We start from the raw sequence: 13373 nt of genomic DNA, 5'->3' as shown, positions 1-13373 counted from the left end.
AGGAGCTACATGCAAACGAGATTCTTCTCCCTGAATTCGTTTTTTTGGCAATTGCCTTGTTTGGGGGTGGGACAGGCTGGAAAAAAGTCAGCAGAGAGAGGTAAACTGACATTCATCCTTTTTATGTAGTAGGATCTACAGCAGCAGAATCTGCGACAAGGAAGTTTCTCACCGCACTTATCTGACGGGAAATGGTTCTGACTCTTGGAGCCTCCAGGCTAGGGTCTGGCTCTGGAGGACTTGAGCTCCCCAGGAACCGCTTTGTGCTCTGGGGCGGTCCTTCCCGGAGGTACAGAAATAAGGCTTCACTGGGCCGAAGGCTCACAGCCAGGAGGGGGGCAGGCCCTTCACCGGAACCGGAGTACCCTGGGACTGACTCACTCCAGGAGACCCACCCCGACAGGAATAAATCAGAGTCACCATCGAGACTTAAAGGACATTTATTATTATTATTTTTTTTTTGGAAGGTGGAGGGGGGCTTTACAAGGGTCTGAAGCTGATAACTAGAAAGGAAGATAAATAAAATACAAAGCCAGTATGTTGTGGCAAAATTCCAGGAAACACACTGAAAAAAAAAAGAAAACAACAACCTTTACAGTTTAAAACTGCTTTTACTTTATACATAATTACAAATTAATATACAGCATCTGGGTTTTAACCCCTCTTTATTTAATAGAAATAAATGCACAGAAATGTCCATTTAGCATCTGAAAACGACAAAAGGACAGCAGAGGTATCAGGTGTCTGGGAACCGCCCTCCTGCACATCCTGGGGTGTCCTGCGTGGCAGGTGGGGTGACACGCCGGGAACCTCAGACGGAACGGTGACGGCGGCGGCCCATCAAGGCCCCGGAGCCCGGGGCGGCCTGGGCGGTGGAGGGCGGGGTGAGCAGAGGCTCGGCGCGACCCGGGGGTCCGGAGCAGGCGGCCGCTGTCTGCGGCAGGAGACACGTCAGCCAGCTGGGTCTGCCCGTCTTTAATTAAACCTTCGCAAGATGGAGAAGGAACTCAAGGCCAGCTAAGCTTCTGACAAATTAAATTTGATCGGTACATGGAAAGAAGCCTTTGTGTTTTTTTTTTTGTCTTTTTCCCTCTTATGGCAGCACTGAAAGACTTCTTGTCTTAAAACCTGGCCAGCAGGCAGTAGATTTCAAAGCGCTGGTTAACTAGGAATGTTACGCTACACTGCAAAAAAGAAAATGAAGAAGCCAACCAAAACGAACCCCTGGTCTTCTTGTCTCTGAGGGTAGGTCGGAGCAGCGGCGCCAGATGGAGCTGTGACCCAGGGCCGCCGGTGAGCATGTCCCATGGCCCTGCTGCGGGATGGCGGCACTGTGCCTTGGTCCCTGCCACCGCGACACGGAGGGTTCTTTCTGGGCGTCTGCAGTCCAAGCATGTCCAGAGCCCTTGGCAGTGGCTGGGGTCCCATTCGAACCACCCTCTTTATAGGCTGCTGAAGCCCACTGTCCAGTCCGTTTCTCCCAACCTCCCCCCCGCACCAGCCCCTGGGCCTGGTCGTCCACGGGACACACCGGGCCCCCCATCAACGCTGCATCAACACCCACAGCTCCAAGCTGACAACAGATCCTCGGGAGCAAGAACTGGCTGTGGAAAAAAGAACCTTGGGGTCTGATGAATGAATTACAGAGTACTTCTGTGAACCACACCTTCCGGGTTGGAGGTCTGGCCCTAAGGCTAATGGTGCTACCTTTTAGCTAAGGTGGGGCCTGTTTATAAACTCCTACACACTAACACCCACCCTCCAAACAAAGGGGCAACAAACCCCAAGGGTCTTACAGCGCGTGCTCCCTACCGCTGAAACTAGGGGCTTGGGAAGACAACAAGTAACAGGAGAATGTCCGCAAAGAACAACTTTTAGTGGTATTACCCTGAGACGTGAGAGGATAAAAGGTAGGTTCGTACCTTTCCAAATAAAAACCGAAACCTCGTTAGGGAGCGCCTTCCCACAGACAGCTCTCGTGGCGGCAGAGGGGGATGTTGGTAAAGGCTGAGTGACGGCAACTGGGCTGCTCTTAGGCCTCTCCGTTTTCAAAGAAAACAGTCAATAGCTGATTGTCGCGTTGGAGCCAACCGTGGGGAGCGTTTAAAGTGCACATGTCGCCCGTCGCCAGACTAGGACAGCGACCGCTGAGATGACGGGAGTCCCGAGAGAAGGCGCAGCCTCCTTCCAGGTGAACTCACGAGATTCTGGGAACCTGGGGACCCTGGGTGGCGTCTCCATCTGCCCCCCAAAACCTAAACACAAGGGAGGTCAGGCCCCTGATTCCCTAAGCTGAGAAGCTCGCCTTCAGACGCTGCGGAGAGCAGAGTCTGAGTCACCCGGAGAGGCAGCCCCTTCTCACAGGAAAGAAACCGCAGCAACCAGGTCAGGCCTCGAGGTCGGAGACGGCTTCGAGGTCTGAAGCAAAAGCAGGAGCAACAGGAATCCTAGGTGGCTCCCCAAACCCTACACCGGACGGGAAGGGGGGCCAAGGCACAGAGAAGCACAGGTCTGGGTCGGGGGAGACGCCCTCGGATTCAGATTTGAAACCTGTCCAAGCACAACCCGACCAGGTTATTTTTTAAGTTGTGGGGTGCAGGCGGAGGGCTAATCGTTTCAGAAAACTACCACCAAACAGCCAAGGCAACCTCAACTTCACAACTAGGTGGGAATGAAGGACACTTTGAAACTGAAACCCAGCTGTGTGGTGACGGCCAGAAACCGTCCGGGCGCCTCTGGTGCAGAGCCTGTGTGAGGGCAAGGCCGCCAGCACCGAGCGCCGGCTTCACGCCCAGAGCCAGGGGCGCCGGGCCTACACAGACGCCAGGAGGACGCAGGTCCCCGCTCACCGGCCCCTTCTTCCAGCAAAGCCGCTCTCTGCGGGACGGGGATCCCAAACCAGGGACAAGGACAGAGCGCTGAGCTCCCCGGGGTCTAAGCAGGGCCACAGCAGGCCAGCCATCCTTGGAGCTGCAGGGATCGGCAGCGGAGACAACCTAACCTTCCAATGTTTAGGGTCTTTGGTTAGGGGATGGGGATGGGGGCGCATATCGAGGTTCAGTAGAAGATCAGCTGGTTCTCAACGCATTTCTGAAGGGTAAGAGATTGCCGTGATAAAAACGAGGCACATGGAACCCATGGGTGGCAAGTTTTTTTTAACTCTCAAGCAAGGAAGAAGACCTCTCTTGGTCAAAGAATGAGGTTGGGGTGGGAGGAGGGAAGGAAAGGGACTTCACCCGCCATCCTTAATTTTCCTTTGGGCCTTCAAGGCACTTTGACAGACCTGGAGGAGTGAGGATGCAGCGCAGGCTGCCTGACCGGACACAGTCAAAACCGTTGAGCTGGTGTGTTCACCCTTAACACGCACATACGCACACACACGGACACACACACACACGCACCCGGCACACAAATAAATAAAACAAATCTAAAGCTAAAACTTTTAAACCAGACCTCTTTCAAATAAACTGAAAGATAGATATCTCCATCTGCAAGGCCAGCTTGCAATTCATCAACAAGCACCAAGGTACAGATCTGTTTGTTTTTAGAAAGGTTAAGTTCAAAGACCTATGCTCCTGAGGGGCGAAAGGCAGGAATCAAAGGCCACATAGGAAGCACAGAATTTTCCAGGGTCTCCCCCCACCACGAGGCAGGTAACAAGCGTGGCAGGTGCGGGGGCCTCATGGGGAAAGACTCTGCACTGGCCGGCTGGTGACGAGCCTCCAGGAATACAGATGGAAACACAGAAAAAAAGAGAGAAGGAAAAAGAACATGCAGACAGCACTTGTGGCATCTTCAAGGGACAGAATATAATAACCATCAGAACTTTAGACTGCAAAACTTGGAGAAATCAAAATTGTGCCAGGCCTCCTGACAGAAGGAGACCCTTCCAGGCCATACCTTCGGGACCAGCTTGTCTCCTGGTCTGAACTGGAGGGAACCACTTCATACCCCCAACGCGCCTACCTGCACCTGCTTTTCAGCCAATTGCCTAGGATAGGGCGGTCACCCCACCCCGGAGGAAGAGGCAGGTGGCCCCAGGGCAGGCAGAGGAGCGCCGGGGGGCCACCCTTTCCCCTGGCGGGGGCGCAGGCAAAAACAGCTTCCCTAGGGAGCCACTGCGAGGCCCTAGGGGGACAGCCAGGGGGTCGCGGTCACATGTGAATGGCCAGTGATGACCGGAAAGTGTCACTCTGCAGGGGTGACGGGGAGGTAACCTCTCCACTTCATCTGTGCCCAGAATCCATGAGCAAACATCTTGGAAAGCCAATATAGGATTTCTTTTAGACCTGATGACATTACTTTTTTTTTCCCCCCAAAGTGACTGAACCACCAAAATCAAGGTGTTTCAGGATCATTTGCTTTTTAAAGACATCCAGCCTTCTTTCACTGGTATTCACAACTGTTTGCCGTCCCTTCTGAGTGAGAAATACACACAGCAGTGGGTGTGAAGTGTGCATGGGTAGGTTTGCCAGGAGACAGCCCGGGGGGAATGCTGGATGAGACTCAGAGCACACCCCCCGGAGTGGTGGTGGGGTAGCGCCCTTGAGCAGAGCTGAGCTGAGCCCGCCAGGCGTCTGGTGCAGACGATGCACGGTCCGTGGTATTCCACGTGTCTATACAGACGGGTACTGTATGCATTCAGATGAAGCGCAAACTACCTGCGGTTTGATTTTTGGTTCTGTCCCAGAGCTTCAGACCACATTCGCAAACACCCTCTCGGCCTTGAGGCATTCCTGACATGTCACAACCATCCCCTGGACTTCCGGGGCCACTATCCTCATTGTAATGTGACCTCAGCAGGGCTGGCCAGCGGTTGGGTTGCAATCCTGGGCCTCCTTCCCCACCCTGACCCCCAGGACCGTGTGTCCCTCGGGCCCAGGCCCTGGGGCAGCGGGGAGGGCTGCCAGGCACGGGCGTCAGTGGGGGGCAGTGCGCACAGGATGGCGGGGGTGAACGGTCACCATACAGGACAGCAGCGGGACCGGTCAGCAGAAAATCTCCTCCCCCTCAGCGGGTACCTCCGAAGCAGGGCCGTCTGGAAAAAGGAAGCCAAGAGGGAAAAAGAAATTCAGACAAAACTGGTCTTTTCATTGGTAAATTCTGTCCTGTCTTCCCTAAACACAAGTCCCCCAGGATGCAAACAGATGCTGGGCAGGTGGGCGATGACTTCTGCTGTGGTGCCCCCCTCACTGATATAGTGAATGAGGTCCTCAATGATGTCCCGTGTGTCTACAGATCCTTGAACTCGACAGAAGACAAAGCCTGGAAACTGGGATTTCTCTACACCCTCCCACACAGAAGGGGGAAGCCAATCCTGATGAGAAGGACTCAACCTCGTGTTGTGTGGTCTGATCGTGTGCCCGGCACTGGCAGGCACTCAGCTAACCCTGAGCTGCAGGGTTCCTGGGTGTCTGGGCTCAAAAACACCGGCCTTGTATCTCCTGCAGGATTAAAGCTGCCCTCGGAAAAGGCTCACCAAGCACCTATTAGTACATTATTTTTCTTTTTTCCCCTGGGTCTTTGAGAAAACCGTGTCAGTATTATTGCTTTTTGAAATGCTATGTAAACCTTTAAACTTTACAATAGCACATAAGCAATTTGCATCTTTTACGTTTAAATATGTTTACATGGTAAGGGGAAGTACTTGCATGAGAATATATAGAATCTTTAATAAAAAGTGATCCTCCTTTACAGTAGAAATTTCTTTATACAAGTATCTCAACTTGTGTCTTTAAACAAAAAAGTTAGTGACTGGTTAAGAATCTTATGAGATTGCAACAAATTCAGCTTTCCATTGAAGCAGCTTATTACTGGAGCAGCCGCAAGGCAGTGAGGACTGTAACCGAGTCGCTGAGTTTCCGCTCCTCGTCCGGACAGTGAGTGTGAGAAAGGAGCCCGCGCTCTACTCTGCACACACGCCACGCAGAGTGGCTTCCTAAAGGCTCCCTGAATGTCAGTTCTCAGCGTAAGCTCCAACAGCCCTCTGTGGGCAGAATCAGTGGGTTTGGTGAGACGTATGCGGGTCAGCTTCTACACGCCTGAAAGGCAGGCACCTCTTTTTGACCCCTCCTGTGCTGCTAAAGCCCCCAGGGGCGGCGTGGCCAGGGGAGACCTGGTGTGTGACTCACCCCCGGGCTGTGAGCGGCTTCCTTTGCCCTTCTTCTTTTTCTCCTTCTTTTCCTTTGGCTTAGCTAACCCGAACAGGCGGGTGGACGTGGACGTGGACACTGGGGTCTGGCTCTGAGACTCTGGCGCCCTGTTTGTCTGGCTGGCGGAACCCAGCATGTGAAAAGGCCCCTTCTCTTTGTGTGTCCGAGACATGCTGTTCCTTTTGGGGGACACCGAGAGTTCTGAGTCCAATGACCCTGATTTGGCTATTGAAGGTGCAGGTGGAGAGGGGGTCTCCTCGGGGTTCGGAGAGAAGGATGGGATCCGCAGCAGCTTGGTGTTTTGATACGAAACCTGTACATGGTGGAGAGAGGGATGTCACCTGGGGGACCGGCAGCGTCCTCAGCGACTGCTCAGGGAACACTGCACAAGGTCCCTGGGGATGCTGGTGTGTCAGCCCCATGTGCACTCACTGCCTTGGACTCTCGAGAAGCTGAAATACCCTGAACTTCTCAGTTCCGTTCCCCACCCCCTGTAGTATCTGCGGAAGTGCTAAATGACCATCTTCATACCCTGACTACTTCTATTATTAACACTGTAATGAATGAATAGCACCTTCAATGAGGCAGCTCACAACTCCCATCCCCTGGAGAGGCAGGAAGAGCTGCTTATCCAGTGACTGACTTACATGCAGGAGTGGATAATTATTTCAGGGCTGAGAGATTAGAGAGGTCTGTTTAGGTTAGACGGCAGGTGGAGACGTGCTTACACCAAGATCCTGGTCAAAGGTCAAACTGAAGATCAAAGAGATAGACTCTGTGTTCTCTGGGCAGCCTTCCCTGGGGAACCCATTCTTGCGTCACACGAAGCACGGCCCGGCCCCTGGCTGCCCCCCTACACACCTGGAAACCTCTGCACGAAGCCTAACTGCCACGCCTCTGGAAGATGTCAGGGTCCTTTTCCTTCACTGTTGAAGGTCAACTGAGCAAACGCATGGCAACATGGGTATCAAGACACCCAGGAGGCTCTGGCTTCCTGCTCTAGAAGCGCCAGGGACTACCACTATAACAAACTCGGGGGGGGGGGGGGGGGGGGGGGGCGGCGGTGTGCTCCCCACAGGTGGAAGGCCTTCCTGAATCAGCAGCGGCTGCAGCAAAAGGCTTCATCCACAGTGGCGAGACGCATCGGGATGAAGCAGAGCCCAGATGGGCTGGGCCAGTCCCTGGAGCTGATGTCCACTGGCCCCACGCGTGCACTCTCTCACTGAGCCGGGCATCAGAGCCCTCACTGCTAGCCGAGCTCAGGCACCGGCTGCCTGCTGCCTGCAGTGCGTTCTCTCTGTTCAGCTACAAGGTCCTTTAGGTTCTGATTTCTCACGTGGCACAGAGGGGTTGCTCCCCAAATCCTGGATGGCTGACCGCCACCCTCACAGACACTGAGACTACCCCAGCCTAAACTGGCCAGGCCGAGGGCAAGGGCCAGGTACCTCCCTTCACTGGCCTGGCCAAACTCCAAACTTACATGCAGGTCTCAACCCCTGAGACAAAAAGGAGAAAAAGACTCAAGTCCTCACCTGCCCCTCTGCGGATGCACAAACAGATTCTATAAAGTCGGCCTTTGTACACTGAATATTCTCTCTGCCTACTCTCCTCCATGCTGGGCACACTGAGGGGGATGTTTTAATTGGAGGATAACTGCTTTAGCCTGCGGTTAGTTTCTGCTGCACCACAATGCTGATCAGCGGTGTGTACGCACACCCAGGCCCTGCCGGGCCTCCCTCCGCCCCCACACCCGGCCCGCGCCGGCACCTGGCTGAGCCGCTCCGAGTCCCGCCGGAGCTGCTCCTGCTCGCGCTCGAGCAGCCGCTGGGCGGCGCGCAGGCGCTCCAGGTCGCCCTGGTAGGCGGCCTTGCGCTGCTGCAGCCCGTCGCGCTCGTGCTCCAGGTCCTGGCGGCTGCGCCGCAGCTCGTCCTCGCGCTGCGCCAGGCGCGCCTCGCGTTCCGTCAGCGCCCTCTCGCGGGCCTCCCACTCGCGCTCGTGCCGCCGCTTCTCCTCCAGGTGCTGCGCCTGCTGCCGCTGCAGGTTGGCCAGGTCCTGGCGCTGCTTCTCCAGGCTGCGCTGCTTCTCCTGCTCGATGAGGGAGCTGGGCCGCGACGCCGTCCGCGTGAGTGCCCGCTCGCTCAGCAGCAGCTTCTGGTCCTCGATGTAGCTGTCCTGCTGCAGCACCACGCCCTGCGGGAAGATGCACGAGGGGGCGATGGGCACTAGGGGGTGATGAGCACGAGGGGGAACGATGCCCACAAGAGGGGACCGTGTGCCTAGCCCGCCTGGAGCATGGCTGGCGCCCTCCCCTGCTTTCTAAGCTGCTCTGGGAAAAGTATGATGCCCACAGGAGGGGACCATGTGCCTAGCCCGCCTGGAGCATGGCTGGCGCCCTCCCCTGCTTTCTAATCTGCTCTGGGAAAAGTACTTTAGGATAACCCTGGGCAGCAACCAAGTGGGAAGGTCAATGGTGCCAAGACTTCAATTTTGCAGTCAGCAGCCTTGTCTGGGGTGGAGTGTGCCTTTGGAGGTGGGAGGAGTTATGAACTGGATTGGTCAGATCTTTTAAGAAAGGAAGGGACCCGAATTTGAGGATACTGTGTGTGAATGTGTGCTCAGTCGTGTCCCACTCTCTGCAACTCCATGGACTGGAGCCTGCCAGGCTCCTTTGTCCATGGGATTCTCCAGGCAAGAATACTGGAATGGGTAGCCATTTCCTTCTCCAGGGGATCTTCCCGACTCAGGGATTGACCCTGGTCTCTTATGTCGCCTGCACTGACAGGCGGGTGTTCTTTACCACTGGTGCAAAAAGTCGGACACCTACAAAGGCCGTCCAGACTGGAAGCATCTCCTCTGTGAAGGCCCGCACCCCCTGCGCTCTGGGGCACAGCTGTTAACTGTGCTCTGGGTACCTGCCATCCACCATCTGCTCGGCAGCTCTAGCCTTAGAAGATCAGTGAGCCTCTGTAGTGGAGTGTAAGTTGCTTGGTCATGTCTCTTTCTGACCCCAAGGACTAAGCCCACCAGCCTCTTTTGTCCATGGAGTTCTCTAGGCAAGAATACTGGAGTAGGTTGCCATTCCCTCTGCCAGGGGACCTTAACCACTGCATTTTGGAATCTTCCTCATCATGATAGCCAGTCTCTCTTGTCTGAGGGCTGTATTTACCCGTAAGATATGTATAAACCTCAAAGATCCAGGGCAGCCACATCCTTGTCGGTCTCCCTCTCAACTAGGAAGTGAAGGGACAAAGGAGAAAAGGCACGTACCTGCAGAGTGCTGAGGAGCTCGTGGAGATGGACGACGCTCTGGATGACCTGCTGCAAAAGGAATCAACAAGCAGTCAGCTCAGACCCCAGCAAGGCTCTCAGATTCATAAGCAAAGTCAAAAACATTCTAGTAGAAAAACAGGCAAGGAACATAAACCTGCAATTTACAAAAGAAGAAATACAAATGGCCGAATATGTAACATATTAAAAATGATTCAACCTTTAACATATTAAAAATGATTAAAAATGATTTGAAGTCACAAAAATGCAAAAATGAAATAACTACTTGAAATTCTCAAGCCAACAAAATGTCAATTAAAAAAGAATTCCCAGTGTTGGTGAAAGCATGATGAGAATGGATGAATCCTCTTGTACTGACAGAGTTGAGTGCAGTATAACCTTTCTAGGAAGAGGATGGCATGCGGAGGAAATAATCATAGCCTTGCAAAAAAAAAAAAAAAAAGTATGAGGATGCTCGTGGCTGCATCATTTACAAAGCAAAAAAGCAGAGAAAGAATTGACCATTGGAAAGATTAAATTATGGCAACTAGCATAATAATACACAGCTGTTAAAAAGCATGTTTTGTACAAACGTCTCAGAAAAATGCTTCTCGAGGGTTAAGAGAAAAAAAGCAGGATATGAAGTTCCAGGGAGTATTGAAACAAATTGTGCAAAACTATTTTTATGCAATTCACACTCACATAAACTTAGACACATAAATACATGTCCTGTGGAAGAAAAGGCTGAAAATAGAACACCATTTAATAATAGTAGCTATTTCTCAGTGGTAGGATATTTACTTGTTTTCCTGTTTTACATTATTGGATGTTTTTCCAATCTTCTACCACGAACATGTATTCCTTTTATCTTAGTTGAAAACACAAAAACTTAATTATCAGGCTTAGCTCTTCGGAGAATACTTTCTGCCCCTCATTTTAAGTTTATTCTTAATTAACAGAGAGGAGGAGAAGTCCCAGCTGGCCAGCTGACTCTGGCTGAGCACCTGTAGTGTGCGGTCGTGCCGGAATGCCTGGAAGCCACTGGTCTCCTAGACCTCTTACCCAACTCTTCTCACTCAGCGTGGGGTGGGGCGCGGGGGAGGTGGCAAGTGGAAAAAAACAACTAAAGGGCTGCTCTTTAAACAGCACACGAGTGGGACAGTCTGTGTGAGAGCAGGTTTACTTCATTCACTGAAGGGGGTTCTTCAATGTGTCACAGTGTGCAGACTAACAGGCCAACACAGACGACAAACAGCTTCTGTGTTTCAGGGGGAAAAGGAGCGATTCCCTGCATCTGAAATTCTGAAACGAAGCCCCTCTGGGATTTTAAGGTGTTCTATGAAAAGCAGGAGAAGCAGAGAGCACGACCTGAGAGGTATACCCTCGCCCCTCCCTGTCCCGGGTCTAGCTCCAGCCTGCTGACAGTGTCACACGTGCAGACTCAACTGAGCTTGGAGCCTTCAAGGAGGATTTCCTCAGAGGAACCCAAGGAGACGGGGAGACGGTGAAAGACCTGGGTTACCCTACAGGGTCAGTGGAAGGCAGGGAACCTGATCTCTAGCCAGGGGACGTCTGGGATACTTTTTAGAGTGACATATGGAGTCAGAAGCAGTGCTCAGAGAAGAAAACTCAACTTGAGAGTCACTGTGCAGAATCACTCACAAGTTCCTCTGTCATGCTTCACACTGCAGCTTTTGGTGCCAGGTTAAAGTTAGAGCCAACCTGGCGACAAATTCTGCTCAGCGTGTGTGGATGGACAGAAGCCACGGTGGGAGCTTCACGGCCCACGTTCAAAGAAAGCAAGGGGCTGCTCAAGGACAGAGGAGCAGAGGCTGGTTTAGGAGGCAGCGATTTTCTGGCAAAAAACTGCCAGGACAATGCCCAGGGGCCGACGACAGCACAGTTTGCTCAACACAGCAAAGCAGAAATGAACAGGCTCAACCGAGCAACTACAACAAAATCATACTCCTTTAAAGAGCTCATAGTGTTCTTACCTCACTGTTTCTTTTAAGCATAAATACCAGGTTAGCATTTCCACCCTATAAAATAATAAAAAGTGCATGTAAAAAAAATGAAGATTGAGGCAAAATTTATATTCAGTGTGTGTCTAAGTTATGCTGTGACGTGCCGTGTTCATTCTTTTCTACATTAGGGCAGTGAAGAGGTGAGGCTGAACTGTTGCGGAAGCCTTGCAATGAGTTCAGGTGGGGGTTGTGTGTGTTTAAACAAGGCTCTCAGTGAAACCAGTCCAGCCGGCGGAGCTGTGTGCTGGAACGTGATGTCCAGAACCAGAGAGGCCCGATGGCCAAGAACACGGGGCTCAGAACGGTGCTGTTTGTTTAGAAAAGTGCTTTCCTCGCAAGATTATGTAGGATATAAACAGGGCAAACTGGGCGTCCAAAACACAATCACAGTGGACTAATTTCAAGATGATGAGCTTAGAAGAAGGGCCCAGGAGGACGGAGGGAGGGAGCGTCTCTTAGGAAGAAATACCTTTTTCAGACCGCTGTCCGACTCGGTCCTCCTGAGGTCCTGGCCATCGTCTCCCTCCTCCTTCTCACCTCCTACACAAACAAACAAACATTTTTTTCAAGTTGCAAAACAGATTAGCCAAGAAAATACTATATACACAGCTTAGGTTCAAAATACTTCTGAATCCTGGTAATGCCAGTAGAAGGGCAGCCACATGATTATTAAACAGTTTTACTGATAAAGAACTAGGGGCAGAAAGGAAAAAACCAGTCTTATTACCCCTTTTGCTATAGCTTAGCTGAGATCCCAGGAAAACCTCTTATTACTCAAAATGAACTCAACGCAGATGGAGGTCCCTGAGTTCCAGCAGCTGGATACTTAGGACCTCACTAAAACCTTCACCATCTAAGTGGGACAGAGGCGGTGGAGCACAGATGGTTTTTCGTTGTGATGGTGAACGACTGCCCAGAAGAGCACATGAGCTCAAAACCACTGACCTGGGGGCTTCTCTGCCAGGAATCCACCTGCTAGCGCAACAGACTCGGGTTCGATCCCTGATCCGGGAAGACCCCGCATGCTGCGGGGCAACTAAGCCCGTGTGCTGCAACTACCAAGCCCGCGCGCCCTAGAGCCGGTGCTCCGTAGAAACCACAGTGAGAAACCCACACACCAAAGCCAGACGGCAGCCCCAGCTCACCGCAACTAGAGAAAAGCCGGCGCAGCGACAACGACCTAGAGCAGCCAAAAGTAAATAAATACAGTCAATTAAAAACACCACCCCCACCCCACTGACCTTTTGATGCGTTCATCTGATGGCTGTCAAACCCTCCAAAGGTCTCCGCTCTCCGGGGCAGGGACACGGGGCCGACCACGCCCTCCTGCTCCGAGGGGCTGCTGACGACCTGCCCAAGAGAGCCTCTTAGGCTGCCGCTCACCAGACCCTGCAGGATCTCCACTGGAAGAGAGGAAACAGGCAACACTGACATATCCTCTTGCAATGGAAAAAAGAAAATCTCCTGATTAACACATTATATGCTCCGGGAAGATGATCAGAAAATCCAAAGTAGACCTCGAGACTTCCTTTGCTCACAGAAAGCTCTCAGCTAAGGACAGGTGTTGTAGTTGGAATCTGTTGGAAATGCACAGGTTAAACCTCCAGCCTTATTCACGTGAGATCTAGGAAATGTAGAAAGGGTACAGGAAAGGCTGGAGAAGGAAATGGCAGCCCACTTCAGTATCCTTGCCTGAAAAACCCCATGGACAGAGAAGCCTGGCATGCTACAGTCCAAAAGGTCACAAAGAGTTGGACACGACTGAGTGAACACAATACAGGGAAGGCAGAGTAATTTACTGGAAGGAGCACGGCTCCTGCAGTCAGACCAGAAATAGCCAAAAAGAAATCCCCAGGAAGTGAGGTGTGCCAGTTTGAGAACAGCAGTGCAAAGTGGCAGGCTTTCTGCCCCTCCTGTAGTGAGGTCAGGG

General features: G+C 52.4%; 1 protein-coding gene across 10 annotated transcripts in view; it reads right to left on the bottom strand.

The window, feature by feature from the left end:
• Positions 1 to 424: 424 nt before the first annotated feature.
• AKAP13 (A-kinase anchoring protein 13) overlaps positions 425 to 13373 on the bottom strand; it is a 314021-nt gene continuing 301072 nt past the window's right edge. For all 10 annotated transcript variants that reach the window (XM_070478204.1, XM_070478206.1, XM_070478207.1 and 7 more), the window contains 7 exons: positions 12685 to 12846; positions 11913 to 11983; positions 11414 to 11458; positions 9420 to 9470; positions 7920 to 8342; positions 6132 to 6465; positions 425 to 5038 (listed from right to left, as the gene is read on the bottom strand). In XM_070478204.1, coding sequence (XP_070334305.1) covers positions 4989 to 5038; positions 6132 to 6465; positions 7920 to 8342; positions 9420 to 9470; positions 11414 to 11458; positions 11913 to 11983; positions 12685 to 12846 — 1136 coding nt within the window. In that variant the 3' untranslated portion in view covers positions 425 to 4988. The remainder of the gene's footprint in view (positions 5039 to 6131; positions 6466 to 7919; positions 8343 to 9419; positions 9471 to 11413; positions 11459 to 11912; positions 11984 to 12684; positions 12847 to 13373) is intronic.

This window comes from Odocoileus virginianus, chromosome 16, assembly GCF_023699985.2.
Source record: "Odocoileus virginianus isolate 20LAN1187 ecotype Illinois chromosome 16, Ovbor_1.2, whole genome shotgun sequence".
In the NCBI taxonomy this organism is placed as follows: domain Eukaryota; kingdom Metazoa; phylum Chordata; class Mammalia; order Artiodactyla; family Cervidae; genus Odocoileus; species Odocoileus virginianus.
Note: the sequence above shows the minus strand (reverse complement) of the source record. Positions and strands in the feature narration are given on the sequence as shown.